Source organism: Amblyraja radiata, chromosome 27, assembly GCF_010909765.2.
Source record: "Amblyraja radiata isolate CabotCenter1 chromosome 27, sAmbRad1.1.pri, whole genome shotgun sequence".
NCBI lineage: Eukaryota > Metazoa > Chordata > Chondrichthyes > Rajiformes > Rajidae > Amblyraja > Amblyraja radiata.
This window is the reverse complement of record NC_045982.1, coordinates 8709370-8737145: the sequence shown is the minus strand read 5'-3', so window position 1 is coordinate 8737145 and position 27776 is coordinate 8709370. Positions and strand designations below refer to the sequence as shown.

The following is a 27776-nucleotide window of genomic DNA, read 5'->3' as shown; positions in this document are numbered from 1 at the left end:
TAACTCCCACCGGTCCAGTTCCCCCATCACCTCTGTGCTCAGTGACCCATGCAATCCATGTTAAACATCTGCGTTTTAAAATTCAGAATAGAAGGACACACCTGTAGACAGGAGATGAGGAGGAACTTCTTTAGACAGAGGGCGGTGAATCTGTGGAATTCTTTGACACAGACAGCTGCAGAGACCGTCATTGGGTATTTTTACAGCAGAGATTAACAGGTTCTTGATTATAGACAATAGACAATAGGTGCAGGAGTAGGCCATTCGGCCCTTCGAGCCAGCACCACCATTCAATATGATCACTCCACCTGATTCTGCAGCTTTGCACTGACATTTTAATAACTCTGGCACTGGCCACTCAAATCAGCTGCCCTGGACATTTTAATGACTGTTTTTACTGTATTTTAATGTTGCTGTTTTACCTGCTTTTAACTATATATACTGTTTCATCAGGGACTGGATTGTTTTTACTGTTATTATGTGTGAAATGCTTTAAGTTTTATGTGCGATGCTCCGGTATTCCCTGGGAAACGTCTTCTCATTTTGCACTGTACAACTGTTGCTTTGCAAGATGACAATAAAGGTTGATTGATTGATCATCCCCAATCAGTACCCCATTCCTGCCTTCTCCCCATATTCTCTGCGCTACTTTTAAGAGCCCTATCTAGCTCTCTCTTGAAAACATCCAGAGAACCTGCATCTTTCCTCTTAAGAAAATAATGTAACTACGAATATTTATGTGAGTACAACTAATCAAGTAAGTAATCAAGTAACTAATCCACTAACTGAGACAGAGAATTCCACTCTGAGGCAGAGAATTAGTAAGGATGTCAAAGGTTATAACCATATAACAATTACAGCACGGAAACAGGCCATCTCGACCCCTCTAGTCCGTGCCGAACAATGAGTAGAAGGTGGGAGAATGGAGGAAGGCTATGATTGAATGGTGGGGTAGACTCAATGGGCTGAATGGCCTGATTCTGTTCCTACGATTTAAGAATTTATTCTCAGCCTTGTTTTAACCTCATGCCACTTAGTCCCACAACATCCAAAATCTCTCTGTGTGTCCAACCCTCGTCTCCCGCCCACTTTATTTTTCATTGCTCCACAATTGCCAACAGTCCCTTCAGCCATAAGATATAGCAGAATTGGGACATTCGGCCCATCGAGTCTGCCCCGCCTTTCCATGGTAGCTGATCTACCCCCATTCTCCTGCCTTCTGCCTGTACATTTTGAAGCCCTTTCTAATCAAGACTCTATCAACATCCACTTTAAAAACACCCAATGACTTGACCTCCACAGCCTTCTGTGGCACTGAATCCCACAGATTCACCACGGCCTGGCCACCCAGCATCGGAATTAAATGCATAATCCACCCCCATCCATTCCTTAAAGATGTGCCTTAGAACCCAAACCTCCAATAGCTTCCACGTTAGATGAAAGCAAGCACAGCTCCTAACATTTTAACATTGAAAACAAGCATACTGCCTGTTTACCGTCCTGTCCTTTGAAAGTTGACGAGTTTGAATGTCATCCCTCATCAGGTTAATAGCGTGACTAAATTCAAATGATGATTGGTAACAGTCTTGTGAAAAGTTTTTTATTTAAACCTTAAAAGGCGATATAAAAGTTTGCCCAGCGCTGAGTCGCTCCAATACAACTCAGCGAGTGATAGATAACAGCTGAATGCCCCGCCCTTATCCCAATAAAGTCTCAGTGCTGGCGGGCCGGGAGCAGACCCGTCTTGTTTTTTATTGAGTGAGCCAGTTATCCGCACAGACCTAATTTGCAGTAAAGTTGCGTTTTATTTCGTGTGCACACCGCTCCATTTTCTCCCAAAATGCAAATAGTTGAACAAATAGTAGGACTTCCAAAGCAAGTTTGCGCCCGAGCGCTGAGTTAGTGCAGGGACCCGTGCTCAGAGCTTCCACACGGTCCAAAACGTGTTCGAAAGTCACAAGTCCCTCTGGTCTCATGACTGTTCTTTCGCCCCCGAGGAGCTCCGGGACTGTTCACCGCACCATTGCTCATTTTTAAACTCCAGTTCACAAGGGTCGCCCTTCCGAAGGGTTTTAATTGATAAACTGATGGAAGAAATGAGCGAGACCTCGCCGCTTGTGAAGCAATTCTCGCCCCAGCCAACCTGTCCATCCCCCAGGTGAGTGTCTGTGTCAGGAGTGCCATGCGCTCCCCTCTTCCCCTCCTCTCTCTCCCCACTCTCCATCTGTCCTTCTCCTCCCGTCGCTCAATAGGAAGCAACTGGACACTTTCCTATCTCTCGGAAACAACATTTGAATTTTGGCACCAAAAAAAATTTGGGCTAGCACCTACTGTTGTCAAAGCTTGAAGGGGGTTCAGAGAGGTGGATGTTGCCATGACTGGAGATGTGGAGAGGCTGAGCAGGCTAGGACTTTATTCCTATGAGGGGTGATATTATAGAGGTGTACGAAATCAAGATGGGAATAGATCTGGTAAACGCACTGTCTCTTTCCAAGAGTAGGGGAATGAGAATCAGAGGACGTAGGTTTAAGGTGAAGGGGGAAAGATTTAATGGGAACCTGAGAGGTAACTTTTTCACATGAAGGGTGAAGGGTGGTGGGTGTATGGAACAAGTTGGCAGAGGAGGTAGTTGAGGCAGGGACTATCGCAACGCTTAAGAAACATTTGGACAGGTACATGGATAGGATAGGTTTAGAGCAGGGCCATCTAAACGCATGGGCAGTTGCCCGGGGCCCCATGCTAATCTATGTATTGTGGATTGTTATTGTCGAGCATGAAAACTGAGAAGAACATCGCAAGTGCATGACGGCATATTTGATTCGGCATAAAGAAACTGGAAGTGTAGGGGCCCCAATGCACTGTTTTGCCCGGGGGCCTATAATGTTGTTAAGAGGCCCTGGTTTAGAGGGATTTGGGGTAAAAGCAGACAGGTGGGACTAGTGTAGATGGGACATGTTGGCCAGTGTGGGCAAGTTGGGCTGAAGGGCTTGTTTCCACACTGACTCTATGACTAATATTTGATGAATCGTGGGGAAAAATGAGGACACAAGAAATCCCTGTTGGACCTGAGGAAAGTTACCTAGAGTGTGTGTTAATGGAGGCTCATTCATGGAGTCATGTAGCAGTGAAACGGGTCCTTCAGACCAACTTATCCATGCCGATCAAAGTGCTCATCTACGCTTGTCCCTTTGCCAGCATTTGACCTTTGTCCATCTAAACCATTCCTATCCATCTACCTGTTCAAATGTTTCAAAAATATTTTTATATTACCTGCCTACTTCCTCTGGTAGCTAACAAAATGTGTGGGAAGGAACTGCAGCTCCTGGTTTAAACCGAAGATGGACACAAACTGCTGGAGTAACTCAGCGGGACAGGCAGCATCTCTGGAGAGAAGGGATGGGATGGGCGACGTCACCCATTCCTTCTCTCCAGAGATGGCGCCTTTCCTGCTGAGTTACTGCAGCATTTTGTGTCTGTCCTCTGGTAGCTAGTTCTATATATGCACATGTTAATGCCGTATTTGTTATTTAAGCATGGAAGGGTTTGCCTATGACTATGGTGTGTGCGGGGAATCCAATAAGTGGTGCTGAAATAGCCTCTGTCCTCAAACCCCAAGAAGAGCAAGGCACCTGAGAGCAGAGGAGGTAGCGCATATGCTTGCAGTACTGTGGCCAGGGGGGCCTTCCATTAGGGTCACTGGCTATGAACACAATTCTCCACCTTGTTCCTTTCCCCTCCTCGTTCCACTCATCTTCCACTACTTACTCCACCACCCATGTCTCCCCTTTATTCATGCTGTGCCATTCCATCCACAGGTTTACATTGCACTCCTTGTCTTCCTGCCTTATCTGACACACTTTTCTCTTCATTTCATCTTGGCTTAGTTTGTATTGTATTGTATTGTATATCTTTATTGTTATTTTCCTGAGTACTCACATACCCAGAGGAAACAAAAAAACGTTACTCAAACCAGTGTCCATTCATTGTGCAGTAAAAAATAATTAGAAATAAAAATACATATATCATGAACAAGTTTAACACTACTCTCAACTAAACATCAACAGGCGTTCCGATCGGCAGCGGCACGACAGTAGCTCTGTCCAGGTTGGTGGTTGGTGCGCGATACTTTGGCAGGGGGCAAAGTCCGTTTAACAGGGTCACTGGCTATGAACACAAGTCTCCACCTTGTTCCTTTCCCCTCCTCCTTCCACTCCTTCCACTCTCCTTTAGAGTCCGTTTAGAGATGCAGTGCAGAAACCGGCCCTTCGGCCCACGGAGTCCGCACCGACCAGCGATCCCCGCACACTAACACTATCCTACACACACTAGGGACAATTTACATTTATACCAAGCCAATGAACCTACAAACCTGCACTTCTTTGGAGCATGGGGGCGAAAAAAATGAGTATTTCGGAGAAAACCCAAGCAGATCACGGGGAGAAAGTACAGACAAGCACACGCAGTCATGGTTCGAACACGGGTCTCTGGCGCTAAGAGGCAGCAACTCTACCGCTGCACCATGGTACCAACCCAGCCTTTGTTGCCATCTGTACCCACCTATCGCTTACCAGGCTTTGCACCCCCTGCCCCACCTCTCGTTTGCAGCTACCTCCTCCCCTCAACCCACATCACTAAGCCATGCAGGTAGTTAAATGGTTAATGAATATCGACAAGTGGCAAGGGAATTTGGGAGGAGTTCATGTAGTGCATGCCAGAGACAATAGATTAGTATGTGTGTCGGAGATTATGGGGAGAATGGGGTTAGGAGGCAGAGATTGATCAGTCATGATTGAAGGGTGGAGTAAACTTGATGGGCTGCATGGCCTAATTCTACTCCTATCACTTAAGAACTTATTATAGGGAATGGGATTGCATGGAGCTGATGGGCCACATGACCTATTTCATGCTATGAAGGTAGAGAGGAAAAAAGAAGAGTAATCCTGGGGGAATTGATATATAGAACGGTCAAATCAAAATAATGCGTGAAAGGAAAATCATGGAATGTACAAGAAAAGATTTTCTAGAATATTGACGAACCAGCCAGGGAAAAGACTATTTTAGGTCGGTATTTGCAACGTGAAAGGGTTTATTAATAATCTGGTAGTTCCTAAGTGATTGGAGCAGAATTAGGCCATTTGGCCCATCAAGCCTACACTGCCATTCAATTATGGCTGGACACAAAAAGCTGAAGTAACTCAGTGGGACAGACAGCATCTCTGGAGAGAAGGAATGGGCGATGTTTCGGGTCGAAATGCTTCTTCAGACATGCGTGGTCTATCTTTCCTTCTTAACCCCATTCATTCTCCTGCCTTCTCCCCGTAATGCCTGACACCCGTACTAAGTGAAGGGACCTGAAGGGTAGAGTAACCATAGTATGATAGAATGTGAAATAAAAATTGCAAGTTCAATCAGAAACCAGGCTCTTGAATTCAAACAAAGCAAATTATGAAAGTCTGAGGTATAAATTGGTTTGTGATAGACAATAGGTGCAGGAGGAGGCCATTCGGCCCTTCGAGCCAGCACCGCCATTTAATGTGATCATGGCTAATCATCCCCAATCAGTAGGTACACAAAAATGCTGGAGAAACTCAGCGGGTGCAGAGCGGGTATCCCCAATCAGTACCCTGTTCCTGCCTTCTCCCCATATCCCCTGACTCCGCTATCTCTAAGAGCCCTATCTAGCTCTCTCTTGGATAGATTGGTAAACAACTAAAAAAGATCCGAGAATGAACAATGGATTGGCCAAAGAATCAGTAACTGGTTACACAAGTTTGACAGAAGACATTTCACCTCATCTCTATATTTTTAGAACGGAGACGAGGAAACACTTTTTCTCACAGAGAGTGGTGAGTCTGTGGAATTCTCTCTCAGAAGGCGGTGGAGGCAGGTTCTCTGGATGCTTTCAAGAGAGAGCTAGATAGTGCTCTTAAAAATAGCGGAGTCAGGGGATATGGGGAGAAGGCAGGAACGGGGTACTGATTGGGGATGATCAGCCATGATCACATTGAATGACGGTGCTGGCTCGAAGGGCCGAATGGCCTACTCCTGCACCTATTGTCCATTGTCTATTGTCTAAGAGGCGACCTCTTAGTTTTAACCATTGATCCCCGAGATCTAGATTCTTCCACAAGAATCATCTTCAACACATCCCCTCTGTCAAGGCTCCTCAGGGTCTTAAGCCCCTGTCCCACTTAGGAAACCTGAACGGAAACCTATGCAGACTTTGTGCCCCACCCAAGGTTGCCGTGCGGTTCCCGGAGGTTGCAGGTGGTTGCCGGAGGTTGCAGGTAGTGGAAGCAGGTAGGGAAACTGACAAAAACCTCTGGGAACAGCACGGAAACCTTGAGTGGGGCGCAAAGTCTCCAGAGGTTTCCGTTCAGGTTTCCTAAGTGGGACAGGGGCATTACGTTTCAATCAAATTACATTCAATCTGCATGCAAGTCCAGCCTGCCCACTCTATCCTCGTCGATAATAACATATGCTGAATAGAAATATTTTGAGGAAATTGACATTTAACAGTGAAATATGAGAAATTTGCATTTGAAAAGAGGGAGACGTCATGGCCCAATTGGCTTTTATGGATTAAAAACTTACAACAGTTTGCCACCAATTGTACTTTTTTTTAATCTCTTTCGGCTCGCAGGACTTCGCCGGATGCAGAAATGACGATGAACAAGCTGGAAGTTTGGCACTGTCATCTTAATCAGGTGTCTGGGAATCACAGGGATGCAGATAAGCAGCTTGCCCGCCGACGGCTCTACCTGGCTTCTGCTGTCTGCTTCGTCTTTATAATAGCAGAAGTGATAGGTAACCAAATAAATAACTTGTATCCATGTGTCCATAAGAGTGTTGGAGATAACTAGATACAGTGATTTGTAGTTGGATGAATTGTAGTAGGCTACGATAATTACCTGGTGATCTGTGGGTTGAGAGATGAATGTTAGCACAAACAGCAGCCACATTCCCAGCACTCGTCTTTGAATCGTGATGTGTTCCCTTTCTCATCCGGCTGAGTCTTTGATGAAGCTTCAGTTTAATAGCTTTTCCAATAAACTGTGCCTTGGAGTATAGCTCTCCATCAACGCAGCGCTGGCATCTTGCTATAGATTGCTCGTCCTGCTCTCCGGAGAGGGTAAAGAACCTGCAGTCTGCTGACTTGGGGCGGTGAAAGATTTCCTCCTTCCGTTGAAACCTTGTTTGCAGATAAATGGAAGTCCATTTTTGCAGGGATTCCAACCCATCGCATTCATTTCTCATTCCGTGGGAAACAGTTGTTCAGTCTCTTCAAGGAGTATTCCCAAGGCTACATGTAAAATAAATCCTCGAGCAGATAGTACAACCACTCTAGTAGGATCGACACAGAAAGCTGGAGTAACTCAGCGGGTCAGACAGCATCTCCAGAGAAAAGGAATAGGTGATGTTTTGGGTCAAGACCCTTCTTCAGACCCGAAACGACCCAAACATCACCTATTCCTTTTCTCCAGAGATGCTGTCAGACCCGTTAAGTTACTCCAGCTTTTTGTGTCTATCTTCGGTTTAAACCAACATCTGCAGTTCCTTCCTCCACTCTCCAGTAGAATGTTGTGTTTTGTGTCTGTTACTCCATGGTGGGGAAGGGATACAACAACCAGTGCTGGCAATTTAGGATTTTGATAGAATTTGGACAAGCTCGCAAGTAACTTGTTTCAGAATGGTCTCGACCCAAAATGTCACCTATTTCTTTTCTCCAGAGATGCTGCCTGACCCGCTGAGTTACTCCAGCATTTTGTGTCTATCTTTGGTGTAAACCAGCATCTGTAGTTCCTTCCTACACATCCCCCTCACCTGTATCCACTTATCATTCCACAGGCTTTGTCCTGCCCCCGCCTCTCTTTTCCAGCTTTCTCCCCCCTCCTCCAAACATCCGACCTACTGAGTTACTCCAGCACTTTGTGTCTTTTTTGATAAACCAGCATCTACAGTTCCTTTGCCTTCATATTCAGTTTTGTAGATTACGACCCAATGGAAAGAATGTAACATTTTCTACTTTCAGGTATTACACACTCACTGCACTCCTTTCCCACCCGTCCCAGATTCTCTCTCCGTTTATTCACCTTTTCTATTCCCCCACCTGACTCCATCTGTCCATTGTTCTCCCTCCCCACCCCTCATCTAGTTCCACCTCTCACCTACAAACCCCTGTCCCACCCCTCCCAGCTAAATCTCCCCTTTTCCCCTCTCATCCTCAAGCAGGGTCTTAGCCTGAAATGTCGACTATCCCTTTTGCCTCCACTGATGCTGCCTGACCTGCAGATTTCTTCAAGAAGTTTATATTTGGCTCCAGATTCCAGCATCTACAGTCTCTTGTTTCTCTATCATAGAAACATAGAAACATAGAAAATAGGTGCAGGAGTAGGCCATTCGGCCCTTCTAGCCTGCACCGCCATTCAATATGATCATGGCTGATCATCCAAATCAATATCCCATACCTGCCTTCTCTCCATACCCCCTGATCCCTTTAGCCACAAGGGCCACATCTAACTCCCTCTTAAATCTAGCCAATGAACTGGCCTCAACTACCTTCTGTGGCAGAGAATTCCACAGATGCACCACTCTCTGTGTAAAAAATGATTTTCTCATCTCGGTCCTAAAAGACTTCCCTCTTATCCTTAAATCCTTGTTCTGGACTTCCCCAACATCGGGAATAATCTTCCTGCATCTAGCCTGTCCAACCCCTTAAGAATTTTGTAAGTTTCTATAAGATCCCCCCCTCAATCTTCTAAATTCTAGCGTGTACAAGCCGAGTCTATCCAGTCTTTCTTCATATGAAAGTCCTGCCATCCCAGGAATCAGTCTGGTGAACCTATTAAGATGTCTTGTATATTTTTTGGGGTTTAGTTTAGATTAGAGATACACTGTGGAAACAATCCCTTCGACCAAATCGAGTCCGCACTAACCACAGATCACCCATACACTAGTTCCATCCCACACACTAGGGATAATTTACAGAAGCCAATTGAACTGCAAACCTGCACGTGTTTGGAATGTGGGAGGAAGCAGGAGCACCTGGAGAAAGGTCACGGGGACAACATGCAAACTCCGTACAGACAGCACCCGTAGTCAGCATCCAACCCGAGTCTCTGGCACTAAGGCAACATCTCTACCACTGTGCCATAGGGAGGGAGATAGGGAGGTTGTGGTAATCAAATGTTCTGAACCTTGCTACCATTTGTTCTCCTCGTACAGGGGGATACATGGCTCAAAGCCTGGCTGTCATGACTGATGCTGCTCATCTCCTGACCGACTTGTCCTCCATGCTCCTTAGCCTGTTTTCCCTCTGGATTTCTGCTCGTCCTGCCACTAAAACCATGAACTTTGGCTGGTACCGTTCAGGTAAGATGGGATCTGCTACTTGTATCTGGATATGGGCACATTGCTATAATTGCTGACCGGTTATCTAGTCTTTCATTTGTAAATTCATCCCAGTAAACTGAATGCATTCAAACCTGGCATTTTGTTTTTCATTAAAATAGCATTCTCATGGCAATATGAACCTGATAGAAATGCTCGGAACCAAATTGTCATAAAAGCAGAAACTTCTGGAAGTACTCCATAGGATAGACGTCATCTGTGGTCATTAAAATGTTCTTTATAGAAGAGTCTGTAATTTACTTTACATTTTTCATTCCCGTGGTCAGGAGCGAACCCTGATCTCCGACGCTGCAAGGCAGCAACTCCACCACTGCCTCCCTGTTCTTTTCCCTTCTGGCAGTGGATTCCACATTCTAGCCACTATCTGGGTTAGGATTCCCTCCTGAATTCTACACAGGATGTGGCAGTGACCATCTTATATCCATGGCTTGATGCACAAAGCTGGAGTAACTCAGCAGGACAGGAGGCATCTCTGGAGACAAGGAATGGGCGACGTCTCGGGTCGAGACCCTTCTTCAGACTGGTTAGGGAACTGAGAGATATGGACGGTGATGTGGAGAGATAAAGAACAATGAATGAAAGATGCAAAAAATAACAATGATACAGGAGACAGGCCATCGTTCGCTGTTTGTTGGGTGAGAACGAGAAGCTGGTGCGACTTGGGTGGGGGAGGGATGTAGAGAGAGGGAATGCCGGGGCTACCTTGAAGTGATGTATAAGAGTCCACAGCCGATGTATAAGAGTCCACATCTTGAACAACGGATACAGTAGATGAGGTTGGAGGAGGTGCAAGTGAACATCTGCCTAACCTGAAAGAACTGTCGGGGTCCCTCGACAGAGTCGGGGGGGGGGGGGGGGGGGGGGGGGGAGGTGTTGCATCTTCTGCAGTTGCCGGGGAAGGTACTTGGGGAGGGAATGATCTCTGCGGAAGGTGGAGATGGCTAGTGGTGGGATCCCGTTGGAGGTGGTGGAAATTTTGGAGGATTATGTGTTGTATGAGGCGGCTAATGTGGTGGAAGGTAAGGACCAGCGGGACTGTTGCGACGAGGGGGAGCAAAAGCAGAACTGCGGGGTACCGAGGAGACACGAGTGAGGGCCTCATCTATGATGGGAGAGGGGAACCCCCGTTCCCTGGAGAATGCGGACATCTCGGATGTTCTAGTATGGAACACCTCATCTTGGGCATAGATGCGGCATAGACGGAGGAATTGGGAGCAGGAGATGGAGTCTCCAGAGATGCTGCTTGGCCCGCTGAATTACTCCAGCTTTTTGTATCTATCATCGGTTTAAACCGGCATCTGCAGTTCCTTCTTACACATTATATCCATGGCCTCTGGTTGTATTCGTTTCCACAAGCAAAAATATATATTTTTACATCCACTTTATTTAACTTCACTGTACTTTTATAAGTTTCTATCTGGCCATCGTTCCATTTTCTCGTTTATAATTCGCAGACAAGAGAATAAATGCTTTACGGCGTCATATATCAAGGTATTTCTTGATAATTATTTGTGTTCCTTTCTTTTGTTTTTGTGGTAAATAACTCTTCTTTCTTTGGCTGGTGACCTGTAGAGATTCTTGGGGCCCTGGTGTCGGTCTTGTCAATCTGGATGGTAACAGGAATACTGGTCTACCTGGCAGTTCAACGACTCATATCTGACGACTATGAGATTAATGGGGCAATAATGCTGATCACCTCAGCATGTGCTATTGCCATAAACATTGTGTGAGTATCCTCTAGCATGTAGAGTTTTTTTGCATTTTTATTTTACTCCTCTGATTTTTTTTTTTGCTGTTCGTGTCACGAGTCTGTTGGATCCAAGCTGTGGCACAGTTTCGCAGACACCACTTTGCAGATTTTGTGCGGCACAGTGGCGCAGCTGTAGACTTGCTGCCTTCTCCGCCTTCAGCTAATCCTTGCCTTAAAAACACCCAATGTCTTCGCCTCCACAGCTGTCTGTGCATTTTTGATGATGTACAATATTAGGGGTGGCGCGGTGGTGTTAGGGTAGAGTTGCTGCCTTGCAGTGCCAGAGACCCGGGTTCCATCCTGACTACAGGTCTGTATGGAGTTTGTACGATCTCTCTTGTCAGCGTGTGGATTTCCTCCGGGTGCTCCGGTTTCCTCCCTCATTCAGAGTTGGCTTTTACAAATTGTCCCTAGTCTGTAGGATGGTACTACAGTGTAATTGCATGTCGGTGTGAAACTCAGTGGGCCGAAGGGCCTGTTTCCACACCGTATCTCTAAACGAAACTAAAATCTAGATTAAACCAGCTGGAATCAATGACACTAAATATAAACCACCATCCAGCAATTTGCATTTGACCATTCTCGTGGGTGCTTGATGCAGTGTGTCTGTCAATTTGACTTTTTTTGTTTTTTTTAGCATGTCTAAATGTATGTGTTAATTTTTCTCGGTATGTTTTTATGTGGGGGGGGGATAGGGGGAAACCGTTTTCAGTCACTTACCTCCTAGTTGCATTTTCACCCTCCAAAGACATACATGTTTGTAGGCTTGGTATACGTGTAAATTTTCCCTAGTGTGTGCAGGGTAATAATAATAATAATGGATGGGATTTATATAGCGCTTTTCTAATACTCAAGGCGCTTTACATCGCATTATTCATTCACTCCTCAGTCACACTCGGTGGTGGTAAGCTACTTCTGTAGCCACAGCTGCCCTGGGGCAGACTGACGGAAGCGTGGCTGCCATTCTGCGCCTACGGCCCCTCCGACCACCACCAATCACTCACACACATTCACACACATTCACACACAGGCAAAGGTGGGTGAAGTGTCTTGCCCAAGGACACAACGACAGTATGCACTCCAAGCGGGATTCGAACCGGCTACCTTCCGGTTGCCAGCCAAACACTTAGCTCATTGCGTCATCTGTCGTCCCAAGGGTAGCATCATGTGTGGGGATGGCTGGTCCGCGCGGACTCGATGGGCAGAAAGGCCTGTTTCCGCGCTGTATCTCTAAACCAAAGTGGAAAAGACAAGTACTTAAAACCTTGTGTTTGCCTTTTCCAGAGTTATCACTTGGTGATGGTGGATTGGGTTTAAAGAGATTGCCGAACAAACAAAAAAACTGTCCCAGCTCCATTCAGAACATAGAACAGTACAGAGCAGGAGCTTTGGCCAATGATTTCAGCCCAAGTGTTGTAAAGTTGACTGCTCCCTCAACCCTGATTTGTTTTTCCCTCCACTTCTCCACACGCTTCACAGAATGGCCATAATCCTTCATCAGTCTGGACACAACCACAGCCATGGCGGCACAAGCGAGGGCAGATCACATGACATGGAGACCACCCCCCAGGGGTCAAAGTTGAGTGGCCGTAGGAACCCCAGTGTACGGGCTGCGTTCATCCACGTAGTTGGGGATCTGCTGCAGAGTTTTGGAGTGCTGATCGCTGCTTTTGTCATCTATTTTAAGGTACGTGGATAATGTTTCAGGTGTGGGTTTTGTGGGTTTGAGTCGTATAGTGTGGAAACGGGTCCTTCGGCCCAACATGTCCCAGTTCGCAGTTTGGGCAGCACAGTGGTGCAGTGGTAGTGTTGCTGCCTGAGCCCTGGGTTTGATCCAGACTATGGGTGCTGTCAGTATGGGTGCATGGGTTTTCTCTGGGCGCTCCAGTTTCCACACTCCAAGAAATGTACCGGTTTGTAGGTTAATTGGCTTCTGTAAATTGTCTCTACTGTGTCGGATAGTGCTAGTGTACGGGGTGATCGCCGGCCAGCGTGGACCTGGTGGGCTGAAGGGCCTGTTTCCGCACTGTATTTGTAAAGTCACCGTGGCTACGAGGCAGTGGTTCGACCAGCTGCACCACTGTGCTGCCCACATTTTGAGATGTACTGCACTAATTTGGGAGCCTGTTTCCTGTGTCATTGTCCAGCTCTGTACTAGAGTGATAACATTCTTGGGATTAGTTTGGCACCGGAGCCAAGAGATTAAAGCCACTTCTACATACAATGAGCTAAAATTTTCCATTTTACTTCGGAGTCACGTGAGTGACTACGTGAAGAACCCCGCCACGACGCATGCGTGTCATATCGCTTTCACGCTTGTGAAACGACAGGCGGGGTGGAGCGTTCCCCCGCAGCGGTAAGTTTGAAACCGCGACCTGCAGGTAAGTGATTTACTCTGCGGTAGTTTTTGTCCCCGCGCTGTTTTTACACAGGGGGGGGAAGCTGGACAAAATAGTGTCCACAAGTGCTGCGAGTAAAGCTGGCTGGGGAGGACTGCGAAGTTGCGGGAGCCAGCAGCAGCTGAAGGCACAAGCCCCGTAAGGGATCAGCTGTGCCGACTTTTGGTCCCGCGCTGGCCAGAACACCACGGCCGGGCGGGAGACTATTCAAATGCGGCCGTCGACTTTTTGGACAAGTCGAAAACGGCAGGAGACGGGGTGGAACGACGTTCCCCCGTAGCGACAATTTTAACTTGGACCTGCAGGTAAGAGCTGCGGTCTTTTTGTGTTTTTACCATGCTAATTACAGGTGGAGAAACCAACGGGCTGCGATAAAGCTGGTGGGCTAGATGGGATCAGCTGTGCCCGATGTCGCCTCCGCACCGGCCAGCTCCACTCCGCGGCAGTAAGGACAAAGCTGGTGAGGGAGGACCGCGGAGCAGCGGGCAGCCAGCAGCAGCCAGCGATCACTCGGATCAGCTGTGCCCGATGTCGCCTCCGCACCGGCCAGATCCACGCAGCCGGGCGGAAAGGCTAGACACAAAAACAAACAAGGTCGTGGACTCAGAGGAGTCCGACTTTGAACAACCGCGGGTGGCCAGCGACCGAGAGCGCTGGAGCCGGATGGAGCGGTGTGTGGAGCATTTGCTCCAATGTGACAGACTCCGGGAGATGGAGTCGGGTCACTGTGGGTCCTATGATAAACCCACAGCAGTACCTCTTGAAGGGCTGCACAGTGCTTCTACCTCATCAGAGGGGAGCACCGCGGGTCAGTTCTGGGCTGACCTGGAAGAGGGGTCCGCAGAAGGAAAGACAAGTGTGCAAGGGGTGCAGGAACAAGAGAACCTACTGGACTAATAAAATGGACTCCAACAAACACTACAGCCAAAGACAGCACCCCTACGCACCCACCAGCAGAACTGGTGAAAGCTCGAAGGCCCGGTATTCAAAACATGAGTCTTTTTAGGCCATGGCCCAGGCCGGCCTTCTTGGAAGATGCGGGGACCTCCAACGCCAACCAAACCGAAAATCCAGACACCAGCGCAACAACAGCAGCGAAGAACCTACAAAAAGAAGTAAACCTGCCACTGGTAACTATGGAGGTAGGTGGGTCTGGTTCCCTACAAAATACAGGGAGCATGGAGGTTGGGGGGAGACTACACTCTTTTCTGAATGCATGGAGCATGTTAACAACCGATACTTACATCTTAAGCAGTATCCAGGGATATACAATAGAGTTTATACACAAGTACAGCCCTCCAGTTCAACATATACCGAACCGAATGTTCGTGCCTTCTGATAAAGAAAAATCAAAAGCGCAAGCTGAACTGGAGCGGCTTTACATAAAAGGTGTAATTGAGAAAACTCAACACGAACCATTAGAATTCGTGTCCAATATATTTATCAAAAACAAAAAAGATGGTGGTTGTCGCATCACCATAGATCTGACAAAATGGATACCTTTGTTACTGCTAAACAATTAATTTCCAAAGGTTACTTCATGGCCAGCATCGATTTAAAAGATGCTTACTATTCAGTGCCTATACGAGGTGACCACAGATGTTACTTAAAATTCAACTGGATGGGCAACTCTGGCAGTATAAAGCACTGCCAAATGGGTCATCAGCCCCAGGCTGTTCACAAAAATTTTGAAACCAGCCCTAGCTGGTTTACGTTTACGTAAACGTAAACACATGGTCATGGCATATTTAGATGACATACTCATTGTGGGCAAAACTTTGGAATTGGCCAAACAAACTGTAACAGCCACAAAACAGTTATTTGAAAAACTGGGATTTATTATCCATCCAGTTAAATCTAAACTAACGCCTTCCACGACTATGGACTATTTGGGGGTTTCACCATTGACTCAGTTCACATGTCGGTGACTCTGCCTAAGGGAAAGGCTAGAGATTTAATAGAGGCTTGCATAACTTCATTGACATCAGCAAACCATCCATCAGATTGGTAGCAAAAGTAATTGGCAAATGGTGGCTGCCTTTCCAGCCACACAATTTAGACCTCTACATTACCAAAACTTACAGAGAGCAAAAATACAAGCACTCTAAATTAATGCACGTCACTTTGACAGGCCTATGAAACTACCAATCAAGCTAAAATGGAATAAAATGGTGGATAGATAACATCTGGCTTTGTTCCAATCCAATCATTGTCAGTAACCTTTCCATGGTACTACAAACTGATGCCAGTGCACTTGGGTGGGGAGCCACCAATACCATCACCAGCTGTGGAGGTAGATGGACTGCTCAGGAGGCATCATTATTACTCACACTGGGCATAAACTACCTGGAAATGTTGGGTGCATTCCATGGCCTAAAGTCATATTGTACTGGATCATATCACCAGCATGTTAGACTACAGATAGACAATACCACCGTGGTAGCATACATTAACCACATGGGTGGAAACAAATCGACATCATGTGACAATCTGGCTAATACAATTTGGCAATGGTGTATCCAGAGAGATATTTGGATATCAGCCACCTACCTACCAGGAAGACTAAATTTAGTGGCAGACACCAGGTCACGCAAATTTAATGAAAACACCGAATGGATGTTGAATAAAAAAGTAGTTGCTGTTATTACAGCAAAATATGGAACAGCAGATATCGATCTATTCGCATCCAGACTTAACCACCAGTTATCAAATTATGTTTCATGGGAACCAGACCCTGGGGCAGCGGCGACAGATGCATTTTCGCTGCATTGGGGGGGAAATTGTTTATTTACGCATTCCCTCCTTCCTGCCTCATCAGTCGGGTATTAAGGAAAATACAACAAGACTCTGCATCTGGTATTGGTAGTACCCGATTGGCCTACTCAACCATGGTTCCCAGTGGTATTAAACATGGTATTAGAACCATGTATCACCATCCCACATAGACCAGATTTATTGCTACATCCCGTAACAAGGGATAGCCACCCATGCCATAAACATTTGAACTTATTAATTTGTAGAGTTTTAAAAACACCTCTACAACTGGGACTGACGGACTGAACAGTGAACATGATCTCGGCGGCCCAAAGACAGTCAACCAAAAAACAGTATCTGGACTATATCAGGAAGTGGGCGATGCACTGCCATAAAAACAACATCACCTACAGAGACATGAACATCCCGTCTGTTCTGGAATATCTGGCAGGCCTCCACTATGATGAGGGGCTCAGTTACAGTGCCATCAACTGCGCCAGAAGTGCCCTATCGACTTACCTATGGCAGGGGACAGAGCGTTACTCTGTTGGGACTCACCCACTGGTAACAAAACTTATGAGGGGAATTTTTAATACTAATCCCCCAAGAACCAGGTACTCCCAAATATGGGATGTAAGTATTATCCTGAAGATGCTCAGGAATTGGTCTCCAGCAACAGCTCTGTCCCTACACAGACTGACATTAAAAACAGTCATGCTAATAGCATTGGTCATGGCACAGAGGGTACAGTCACTGCATAAACTAAGACTGGACAACATGACTTCCTCAACAGAAAATATTACGTTTCATATCTATGAGTTAGTAAGCAGAACAGACAGGGATCAGCAGGCCTCAATATACAATTTAGGTCATACCCAAACAGATGACTGTCTGTGTATAATAAGACATCTGTCGATATACATGGAGAAAACGAAAATCCTAAGAGGCAATGAGAAGGCACTTTTTGGTCAGCCACTAGCAACCACACAAAAGAGTGACAGTCCAGACCATCTCAAGATGGCTGAAACAGGTGCTAACACAGGCTGGGGTGGATACTAATATTTAAATCTCATTCCACCAGGGCTGCAGCTACATCGGCAGCGATACAGTTGGATGTACCAATGGACCAAATCCTCAAGGCAGCAGGATGGTCTGGGGGAAAAAACATTCCAATTATTTTACAATAAACCAGTAATGAAACCTGGAACGTTTGCAGAAACAAATTTAAGTTCTGTAAATTAATTTAAACCCATAAAAAGGGGTTATAAATTTGTGTTAATAAATTTTATGATTTCAATGTCGAATTCATGTCCAAATTATGTTAACACAATTCCTCCTACAGTCATCAAGGCAGACATGATGCATGGACTCGTTTCCACGGCATGAAATCACAGAGCTTTAAAATCTTCACGTAGTCACTCACGTGACTCCGAAGTAAAATAGTAAGATTAAACGAGAACTTACCAGTTTGAAGTTTGATCTGTATTTTATGAGGAGTTACGATGAGGGATTACGTGCCCTCCGCTCCCACCCTTGATCATATACTTAACTGGTATCTCTTCTCTAATCTTACTATGTTTAGTCATTACAGTTATCTGTGATTTCACACCGCTGCTTTGAAGAATGACACGCATGCGTTGTGGCGGGGTTCTTCACGTAATCCCTCATCGTAACTCCTCATAAAATACAGATCAAACTTCAAACTGGTAAGTTCTCATTTAATCTTACTATTTTAGGTTCGATCCTGACTATGGTTGCTGTCTGTAAAGAGTTTGCACACTTTCCCTGTGATCGCGTGGGTTTTCACCAGGTGCTCCGGTTTCCTCCCACACTCCAATAACGTGCAGGTTTGTCGTTTAATTGGCTTCAGTAAAAATGTAAATTGCCCCTAGTGTGTGTAGGATGTAACTAGTGTATGGGTGATCGCTGGTCGGCATGGACCTCCTGGGCCGAAGGGCCTATTTCTGAGTTATCTCTCTAATGTCTTAAGTAAAAGATGGTTCCATTGCACTTATTAGTATTATTTTCCTTTACTTTGTGTTTAGCCTGAATATAAAATTGCTGATCCAATCTGTACCTTCCTCTTCTCGGTACTGGTTCTCGGGACTACCTTCTCTATCCTGAAAGATGTCCTTCGTGTACTGATGGAAGGCAAGTCTGGAGTTTTGACTAAAAAAACATTCTCAATGCCAATTAAAATTAAGGTGCAAAAATAAATATGGAGAACGAAGGGAGTTGATGAAATACAAAATAATAACTTGCAGGTTAAAATATGTTGGAGAGCAGAGGAAGTGCGTTTAAGGTGTTGGCAGTCGTGTATTAAATTCATCATTGTAGAAAGTGATTAATTTGAGAAGGAATGTTTGCATTGAAGAGGCAAACAGATCCGTTTAGTTTGAGAGACAATCAGTCCATAGAGGGGAGGATGAAGTGAGAATAGTTATGCCCCTGTCCCACTTAGGAAACCTGAACGGAAACATCTGGAGACTTTGCGCCCCACCCAAGGTTTCCGTGCGGTTCCCGGAGGTTGCAGGTGGTTGCCGGAGGTTGCAGGTAGTGGAAGCAGGTAGGGAGACTGAGGAAAAACCTCCGGGAATCGCACGGAAACCATGGGTGGGGCGCAAAGTCTCCAGAGGTTTCCGTTCAGGTTTCCTAAGTGGGACAGGGGCATAAGGAACCAGGCCCTTTGGGATACCATGATTTGTACTTGTAGCCTGAGGGATCATTGTAAGATTGATTTTGATAAACTGAATGAAGGGCTTTAAGAGGGAACAAAGAGAGTCGGGTGACCAATGACTCAATTTTGAAAGAATATGTTTGATTTCTGTTGACAAAGAGTGCGGGTCCAATTTGACAGCAGATTGTTGAGTCTTAATAAGATTTGAACTATGCCATTTTGATGCTTGGCAGGAAGAGTCTTGAGATAAACTACGCAAAGAAGCTACAGAATGCTGGAAATCGTGGAGTTTTGCTTGAGATGAGAGTATTTTCCAGGAAAAAAAATGTTCGTGTACAGTAATTCATGTAGCAAAGCTATGCTCTTTATTTCATTCCAGGTACCCCAATAGGAATGGATTTTAACAATGTCAAGGAGACTCTCCTGTTAATTGATGAGGTGAAAGCGGTGCACAGCCTCCGCATCTGGGCCCTCACCATGAACCAGCTTGTGCTATCCGCTCACATCGCCACCAGTAAGTAACAATAGTGGAGATACGTGACGATAGAACTTTATTTTCCCAGGAGGGAAATTGGTCTGTCAACAGTCACAAACCACAACAAGATACATGAAATTAAATTGACCAGTGGAAAGGATTGGGGATATACAAAGATTTTGTGGGGGGGATGGGGATGGGGAGAGTCTGTCTACCCCATGATAGAAGGGGGAGGAGTTGTACAGTTTGATAGCCACAGGGAATAAGGATCTCCTGTGGCGTTCTGTGCTGCATCTTGGTGGAACCAGTCTGTTGCTGAAGGTGCTCCTCAGGTTGACCAGTGTGTCATGGAGGGGGTGAGCTGTACTGTCCAAGATGCTTCACAGTTTGGGGAGCATCCTCCCCTCCAAGACCACCTCCCATCAATCCAACTCCACCCCCAGGATGGAGCCAGCCTTCCTGATGAGCTTGTTAATCCTGTTGGCGTCTGCGGCCTTCGCCCTGCTGCCCCAGCACACGACAACGAAGAAGATGGCACTCGCCATCTTGGTATGTTTGGTGCCAGTATGTTTGCTCACCTGCGTTTGTCAGTTGTAATTACATTTAATTGCAATTGCTTTAAGCCGCACTGCAAAAAATCTCAGGCTGCAATCCAACGTGATGCTTCTAGAGTGGTATCGAGGGAGTCCTAGTCATCAGGTGCTAGACACCATTTTGGTCTGAAGAAGGATCTCAACTTGCAATGTCACTTTTCCATGTTCTCCAGAGTCCTGCAAAGTTACTCCAGCACTTTGTGCCTTGCTGTGTATTGACCAGCATCTGCAGTTTCTTGATTCTACATTAAACAGTGTCCCAGTTTGTCCCCATCTATAGATGTAAAAGAACGTGGCTTTATTAGAAAGAGAAGCAGGGAAACTCTCTGTGGTGTGTGTAGCCCCTGAGTAACATCACCGCTGTCTGTGTGAACTCGCTGAGCACAAATGGTCAACCATTTCCCAGTCACTTTAAAAGCAGTAAAGTGGCTTGAGATTTAGTTTAGTTTATGTGACTCATGTACTGAGGTACAGTGAAATACTTTTTTGTTGCATGCTATCCATTTAGCAGAAAGACTATACATGATTACAATCAAGTCGACCACAATATACAGATGCAGGATAAAGGGAATAATGTTTAGTGCAAGGTAAAGTATGACTAAAGATGGTCTGAGGGTCTCCGATGGTAGCTCAGGACCGCTCTCTCGTTGGTTCAGTTGCCTGATAACAGCTGGGAAGAGGAAACGAGATCCTGAAATTGTAAAAGATATTTCAAAATATTAAAACGGGTAGAATGGATAGTTCGCATGTTTGCAAAACATGTATTTTTGTTTGTGCTTTGTTAATGCAGGGAAAGAATCCCAGGGAAGAGCGTTGAGCTCATCCTATTCTCCTGATCAATCTATATCATGAACAAAACAAAAACTGCAGATGTTGCAAATCCTGAAGTAAAAACTCAGAATGCTTGGAAAAACTCAATTTTTGCAGCATCAATGGGAGGCGAAACAGCACGCGTTCCATGTTAAAGATCCTTTGTCAGAACCGAGAAAGAGAGAAAACAAGTCTCGGCAGCAGAGAAGCGAGGGAGGGGATTTATTTTTTATTTAATTTTTTTAAATTTTTATTAGAAGTAGTGTACAATAATACAAGACATGAATAACATATTACATTTCATGTACAACTTCCTATTTTTAATTTAATAGTAAAAAAAGAGTAAGAGAAGCAAGAAATAGAGAGAAAGAGAATATTTTATATATATAGTGATTTTGTTAGTTCGTGAAGAAAGAGAAAATAAGAGCCCATAAGGCTGTATAGCCCGAAAGAGAAAACCAAAAAAGGTGAAAGAAGAAAAAAAAGAGAGATTGAAAGGGATATACCTACTTCGTATCTTTACCCACCCCTCACCCGCTCTGAAACAGTTAATTTCTAAGGTTGCGTTGCACCATATGCTTGTAATCAGTCGATAAATAAGTCGGGAGAGAAATGGAGAACAGGGGAGAGAAAAGACTTTGCCTTCCATCACAATGGGTTCACTGTGATGGATGTTTTTGTAAATTGAATTGTGTGTATGTCTGTAGGAAATTGTCTTTGTTTGTATGGCTGTGGAAACGGAGTTTCGTTTGAGCCTCACTGAGGTTCAAATGACATGTAATAAATATTGATATTGTAAATATTGATATTGATAAAGGGGGGGGGGGAATGTCTAAGATGAGGTGAAATAATGTAGCTTTATGGCTCAGTTAGCTCCTTTGTGTAATGTGCTGCAGATATTATAAAGTCAAGGTAATGCTGTATAGTGTGGCCAACTACACACTGTGAAGATTACAAAAGAGAAGGACGGCTGTCAAAACTGGCCATTCTGGATACAAGCTGAAATGAATAACAAGTTGTCCATTGCCCAGATGAAAGATGTGATGTTCTTCCTCGAGCTTGCTTTGGGCATCGCTATAACACTGCAGGGTGCCACTGACTACACAAAGGGGCAACTTACAGTAGTTAACCAAACTGCAGACTTTGGAATGTGGCAGGAAACCAGAGCATGCAATGGAAAGCTGCAGTCAGTCAAAGGAAGAAAATACAACCTGCATCACAAAGTGCCCGAGGTTAGGATCAAACCCGAGTCCCTGGAGCTATGTGGCAGCAGCACTGAGTGCTATACCACTCTGCCGCTACTTGAGTGTCAGTCAAAAAGACTTGCCTTTCCACCTTCTGAAACCTTTGCAACAAATGATCAAAGAATGAAACCATTAAAATATATTTTTCTTTGATCATTTTTTGCTTCAAAATTGCTTTCGGTACAGAGCTATGATGAGACCTCTCTTGGAGTCTTGTAAGTAGTTTATTGATATTAATTCACACAGCATTGCATTACTGATTTAATTAATTCGTGAGAATGAGCAGATTGCCCTGTCATTGTGCATACTTGGCTAATCCCATTGAACCAACGATTCTTTAGACTTTAGAGAAAGAACTTCGGCCCACCGAGTCCGCGCTGACCAGGGAAGACCCCCACCCGCACACTAACCTACACATACTAGGGACAATTTTACAACTTCTATAAGGTTCGAAGGGGGTAGTTACTGAGAATCCTTCTCCAGGGCCAGAGTTCTGGAACTAGGGGGTCAATATTGTCAGGTAAGTGGCCAGCAATTTGTAATTGGGATGAGAAAAGTTTTTAGTTGGCTCAGAGATCTTTTGAAGTATTTAATGCAATGGTCTATATATGCCAAACAGTAATTGCTGGATTCTTAGGCACAAGGGAAATATGGATGTGGTGGAACTCTATATAGAGCCATAATCCCATTGAATGGTAGAACCACTGGCCCACTCCATTCCTTACAGAATAGTCAACAGCAATGAATCTTTGGTTCCTGAAAACCCAAAGGCAATTCAGGGAGTTGTCAACCTTATCCTTGCTTTGTGTTTAAGAAGGAACTGCAGATGCTGGAAAATCGAAGGTACACAAAAAAGCTGGAGAAACTCAAGGGTGCAGCAGCATCTAGATGCTGCTGCACCCGCTGAGTTTCTCCAGCTTTTTTGTGTACTTTACCCTTGCTTTGGACTGCTGGAATAATGATATCCAAAACTTAGACAAGCCATTGTTTCTTTCCTCCCCTTTATTTTGGGAAATAATGTCACATTGTTATTTTTTGCAACTTTTTATAAATCCTTTCAGTTTTATGGAAATTTGATTGTTTACACAAGAATGATTACAAGTTTGGATCTGCCCAGATTATGAATGGTTATTATACCAGATAACACCAGATGATGGGGCTACAGTGCACATAAAGCAAGATTGTTGTTCAACGACAAAAATATTAAAATGCTAGAAATATTCACTGGGTCAGGCAGCATTTAGGGAGAAGAAGGGTTTCGTCTGAAGAAGGGTTCAGTCTGAAGAAGGGTTTCGGCCCGAAACGTTACCTATTTCCTTCGCTCCATAGATGCTGCTGCACCCGCTGAGTTTCTCCAGCATTTTTGTGTACCTTCGATTTTCCAGCATCTGCAGTTCCTTCTTGAACAGCATTTAGGGGGAGACAGGGTTACTGTTGTAGGATATTCGCCTTTTATCAGACGTGAGAAAAAGTAGAATTGAAATGCATTTTAAATTCATGGGAAGGGTGGAGGAGGGGGATGAGTCCTTGATGGTCTGAATTAGAGAGAGGGAGAGGGAGGGGGAGAGAGAGAGAGGCACTACATGATGCCGAATAGCACAAATGTTAATAAATTTAGAAGCAGAAAGAAGATTGTAAAAGCAGAAGTGAAATAAGAAGTAGTCAGTCGTATAGCATGGAGAAACAAAGAACGGCAGATGCTGGATTATACCAAAGATACTGTAGACCCACAGTGCTGGAGTAACGCAGGAGGTCAGGTAGCATCTCTGGAAAAAACAGATGGATGATGTTTTGGTTCAAACTCGCCTATTCTTTTTTCTCCAGAGATGCTGCCTGACCCGCTGAGTTACTCCAGCATTTTGTGCCTATCTATCAAATAGCATAGAAACGGGCTCTTCAGCCCAACTTGTCCATGCCGACCATGATGCAAATTTGTGCTTCTTTGGAGTTGAATGGAATTAAAATAGCACAAGAGATCATGAGAATATAAGAAATAAGGAGGTCACGACCAGCAATCAACAAGATCACAGTTCATGATGATCCTCTGGCACCAGTTTCATTCCTTCCCAGTTCCCATATAAGATGCTTTTCAGAAGCTTGCATTTAATCCAACAATTTCAGATAATTAACTATTTCAGTCTTGTATCTAACATTTCCTGCATCCAGTTTTGAATGATATTGAATACTTGAGAATTTTACGCTAGGCTCCTGGTGTTTGAGTAGAATTTGAAGGCATCAACCATAATCGAGGCTTTTCTGGGAGGGAAATGGTGTTTCAAAGCTCCATTTATTGTAAAGACACTGGCAAATCCTGGCTGACTGCTGGAGACGTGGGTAGTGGGAGGCTGGGGAAAGAGGATGCTTAGTTTAGAGATACAGTGCAGAAACAGGCCCTTCGGCCCACTGAGTCCGCACCGACCAGCGAATCCCGCACACTAACACTATCCTGCACACACTAGGGACAATTTACAATGTAACCAAGCCAGGTGCTCCGGTTTCCTCCCACATTCCAAAGACGTGCAGGTTTGTAGGCTAATTGTATTGTTATAAGTTGACATTAGTGTGCGGGATCCGAAACAGGGATAACATAGAACTATTGTACGAGTGATCGTAGGTCAGCGTGGGATTTGTTGGGCCAAAGGGCATATTTCCACGATGTATATCCAGATTAAACTAAATATTAACTGGTTTGGGGAAGCTCCAGAGATCCATGTCCTAAGATGACACGCTCTCTGAATAGATTATCTCTCATTTTAATATTGGACCCACGGTCTAAACCCATAAAGGTATAACTTTCTGGTTGTCTTCTAACTATTTCTAATCCTGCATTTAGAACACCCCTTAATCTTCCAAATCCAAGGGAATATAAATGTAGTCCATGCAATTTACCTGCGAATTCTTAAGCATTTATCATTCTGCTGCACTCAGTTCAACATAAACTTCCTGAGACTGCCCAGTAAAGCACAGAGTCCTCAAAATATAAATATAGAAAATAGAGGCAATACTCAGAGTATCAGGCAGCAGCTACAGAGAAAGAGGAAGAGTTTTTGTTGCAGGCTGATGATCCACTCAATCATTTATTGGTTTACATTTCAGGTTTTCAGCCTCTGCAGATTTAAAAAAAATCCTCAAGAAATAGTCTAATGAGTTTAGTAAAACTATTACATTCACTCCATTCCGTACTTCACTTGGGATATAGCTCCAAAATTTATCTTGATATGTTTTAGCCTATCCAGCAGATTTTGATGTTGTGTGATGTTTTCTAATTATGTTTTGTGGGACTAAAATATTTTTTTTGCATAGTCTTTTTTCTTTTCAATGTTTTGTAGAATTTCTGTTTTTGGTGTATGTCTGAGTTTATTTGCCTGTGTGGCTGCTGCAAGCAACATTTTTCATTGTTACCTGTACCTCAGACTTGTATACATGACAATAGACTCAACTCCACTGGACTTGACTCGACTAGATTTGATCTAACAGTCGTGTTTCTTGCAGATGATGTGGCCAATCCTCAGGTTATTTTGGCTGAAGCTAACCAAGTGCTCCAGAAAAAGTTTGACTTCTACTCCATCACTATTCAAGTCGAGAATTACTCTGACGATATGACAGAGTGCAAAGAGTGCCAGGAGCCTAGAGACTAACTGCAGAGGTCCTTGGAATTTCTCCAGCATGCCTGATAGAGAGGCATGCCCTCTGACCACAGACATCCACACTGGAAAATGTATGGGAGCAGATATTACAGGGTGTTGCTTTTGTATGTTGGAAGCTCGAGAATTGGGCTCTTGTAATCAAAGAGCAGCCAAACTTGAGACTTCAAAATGGTGAGAGCATAAATGTGGATATTTAGCTAGCTGGCACTAGTAGGGATAATCCCAGAGTATGTCTATGTCCTTTTGGGAAGGGAATGAAGCCACACTTGATGGATACAATGTTTTGCATGTTGCTCTTCTGACACCCTTTACGTCGATGGGACTGAAGAGAGACTAACGCGGGCACTTTTTAAAAAATATTGTTGATTATGTTCACTGATGGGTCCAAACTGTTCATATTCGTGCAAGAGTTCTTAATGTAAGTTTACGCTTAGCAAAAATAAACCCCATTTACAAAATGTTGTTGTCTCTATTGATCGGGCAATCTATTTTTTCCCCCCAGTAATGTATTGGGTTCCGTGCGTAGAAAGGAACTACAGATGCTGGATAATATTGAAGGTAGACACAAAGTGCTGGAATAACTCAGCGGGTCAGGCAGCTTCTCTGGAGATAAAAGATGGGTGATGGTTTGTCTGAAGAAGGGACCTGACCTGAAACATCACCCATCCTTTTTCCCCCAGAGATTCTGCGTGACCCACTGAGTTACTCCAAGGCTTTATGTATATTGAGTACCATGTGTCTGATTCACTGGGTAGAGGAATTGACATTAGAGTCACAGATGAAAAATACATTAGCCAATGTGTGGTGCTGGTGGAATGCATGAAACGGATTCAAGAATACCTGAATAATCGCATAGTGTGGGACCAATTAGTTGGGCCCAGTGGCCTCCTGTGTGGTATTATGAGCTTTTAGTTAGGGCTACTTATCAACTGACCACAAGGTTTAGTTTTTAGTTCAGTTTAGTTTAGAGACACAGTATGGAAATGGCCCTTCGGCCCACCGGGTCCGCACCGACCCTTACACTAGTTCTATCCTACACACTAGGGTCAATTTGCAGAAGCCAATTAACCTACAAACCTGCACGTCTATAGGATAAGGGAGAAAACCAGAGCAACCGGTAAAAAGCCCTGCAGTTACAAGGAGAATGTAGAAACTGCACACAGACAGCACCCGTAGTCAGGATTGATCCGGGTCTCTGGCTCTGTGAGACCGCAGCTCTACTACTGCGCCACTGTGCCCTTCTTCAAAGAATAACTTTTACTGCACAATCTGGGCTGATACTTCATCTCCACCTCACTATAATAATAATAATAATAATGGATGGGATTTATATAGCGCCTTTCTAATACTCAAGGTGCTTTACATCGCATTATTCATTCACTCCTCAGTCACACTCGGTGCTGGTAAGCTACTTCTGTAGCCACAGCTGCCCTGGGGCAGACTGACGGAAGCGTGGCCGCCATTCTGCGCCTACGGCCCCTCCGACCACCTATCACACAATGTTACACAAAATTGCTGGGGAAACTCAGCGGGTGCAGCAGCATCTATGGAGCGAAGGAAATAGGCAACGTTTCGGGCCGAAACCCTTCTTCAGACAATCACACAATGTTGTTTGCCAGTGAAAAGTGTCCTCCTCTGGTGAATATTAAGTGATGTGATGACAATGGCACTCCTTCAAGAAAGGCAGGGAATATCCATTGAAAGCCCAGCCAGCATTCTACATCAATCCATGACTCCCCCCTGTGATGCACTAGAACAAGTTGAAATTTAAATAGCATTTTCAACATAAAGCATCCCACTTTGTGTCACTGTGACTGAGCAAAGTGAGGTATTAGAATGCATCACTGAAGGTTAGTCAGAAGAGGTGCCCCCGGGACACAAAGATGGCCGGATAAGGAGAGGAGAGGGTGTCTGAAGAAGGGTCTCGACTCAATGTCACCCATTCCTTCTCTGCAGAGATCCTGCTGAGTTACTCTAGCATTTTGTGTCTATCTTTGAGAGGAGACAGACGTCGGT

General features: G+C 44.8%; 1 protein-coding gene across 1 annotated transcript; it reads left to right on the top strand.

Moving 5' to 3' along the window:
- The first annotated feature begins 1718 nt into the window (after positions 1 to 1718).
- Positions 1719 to 26218, top strand: LOC116988386 (zinc transporter 2-like). The gene is made up of 8 exons (XM_033045046.1): positions 1719 to 2158; positions 6644 to 6807; positions 9226 to 9372; positions 10984 to 11137; positions 12641 to 12848; positions 18360 to 18465; positions 19371 to 19505; positions 25606 to 26218. The coding sequence occupies exons 1-8, from the start codon at positions 2088 to 2090 to the stop codon at positions 25749 to 25751; spliced, it is 1131 nt and encodes a 376-aa protein (XP_032900937.1). The 5' UTR covers positions 1719 to 2087; the 3' UTR covers positions 25752 to 26218.
- The last annotated feature ends 1558 nt before the right edge of the window (positions 26219 to 27776 follow it).

Excerpts from the sequence above, each read along its gene's own strand:
- LOC116988386 (XM_033045046.1), top strand. The coding sequence starts at position 2,088 with ATGGAAGAAATGAGCGAGACCTCGCCGCTTGTGAAGCAATTCTCGCCC. Across the intron at positions 2,159-6,643 it reads CCAACCTGTCCATCCCCCAG|GACTTCGCCGGATGCAGAAA; the intron begins GTGAGTGTCTGT and ends TTCGGCTCGCAG. Across the intron at positions 11,138-12,640 it reads GCTATTGCCATAAACATTGT|AATGGCCATAATCCTTCATC; the intron begins GTGAGTATCCTC and ends CACGCTTCACAG.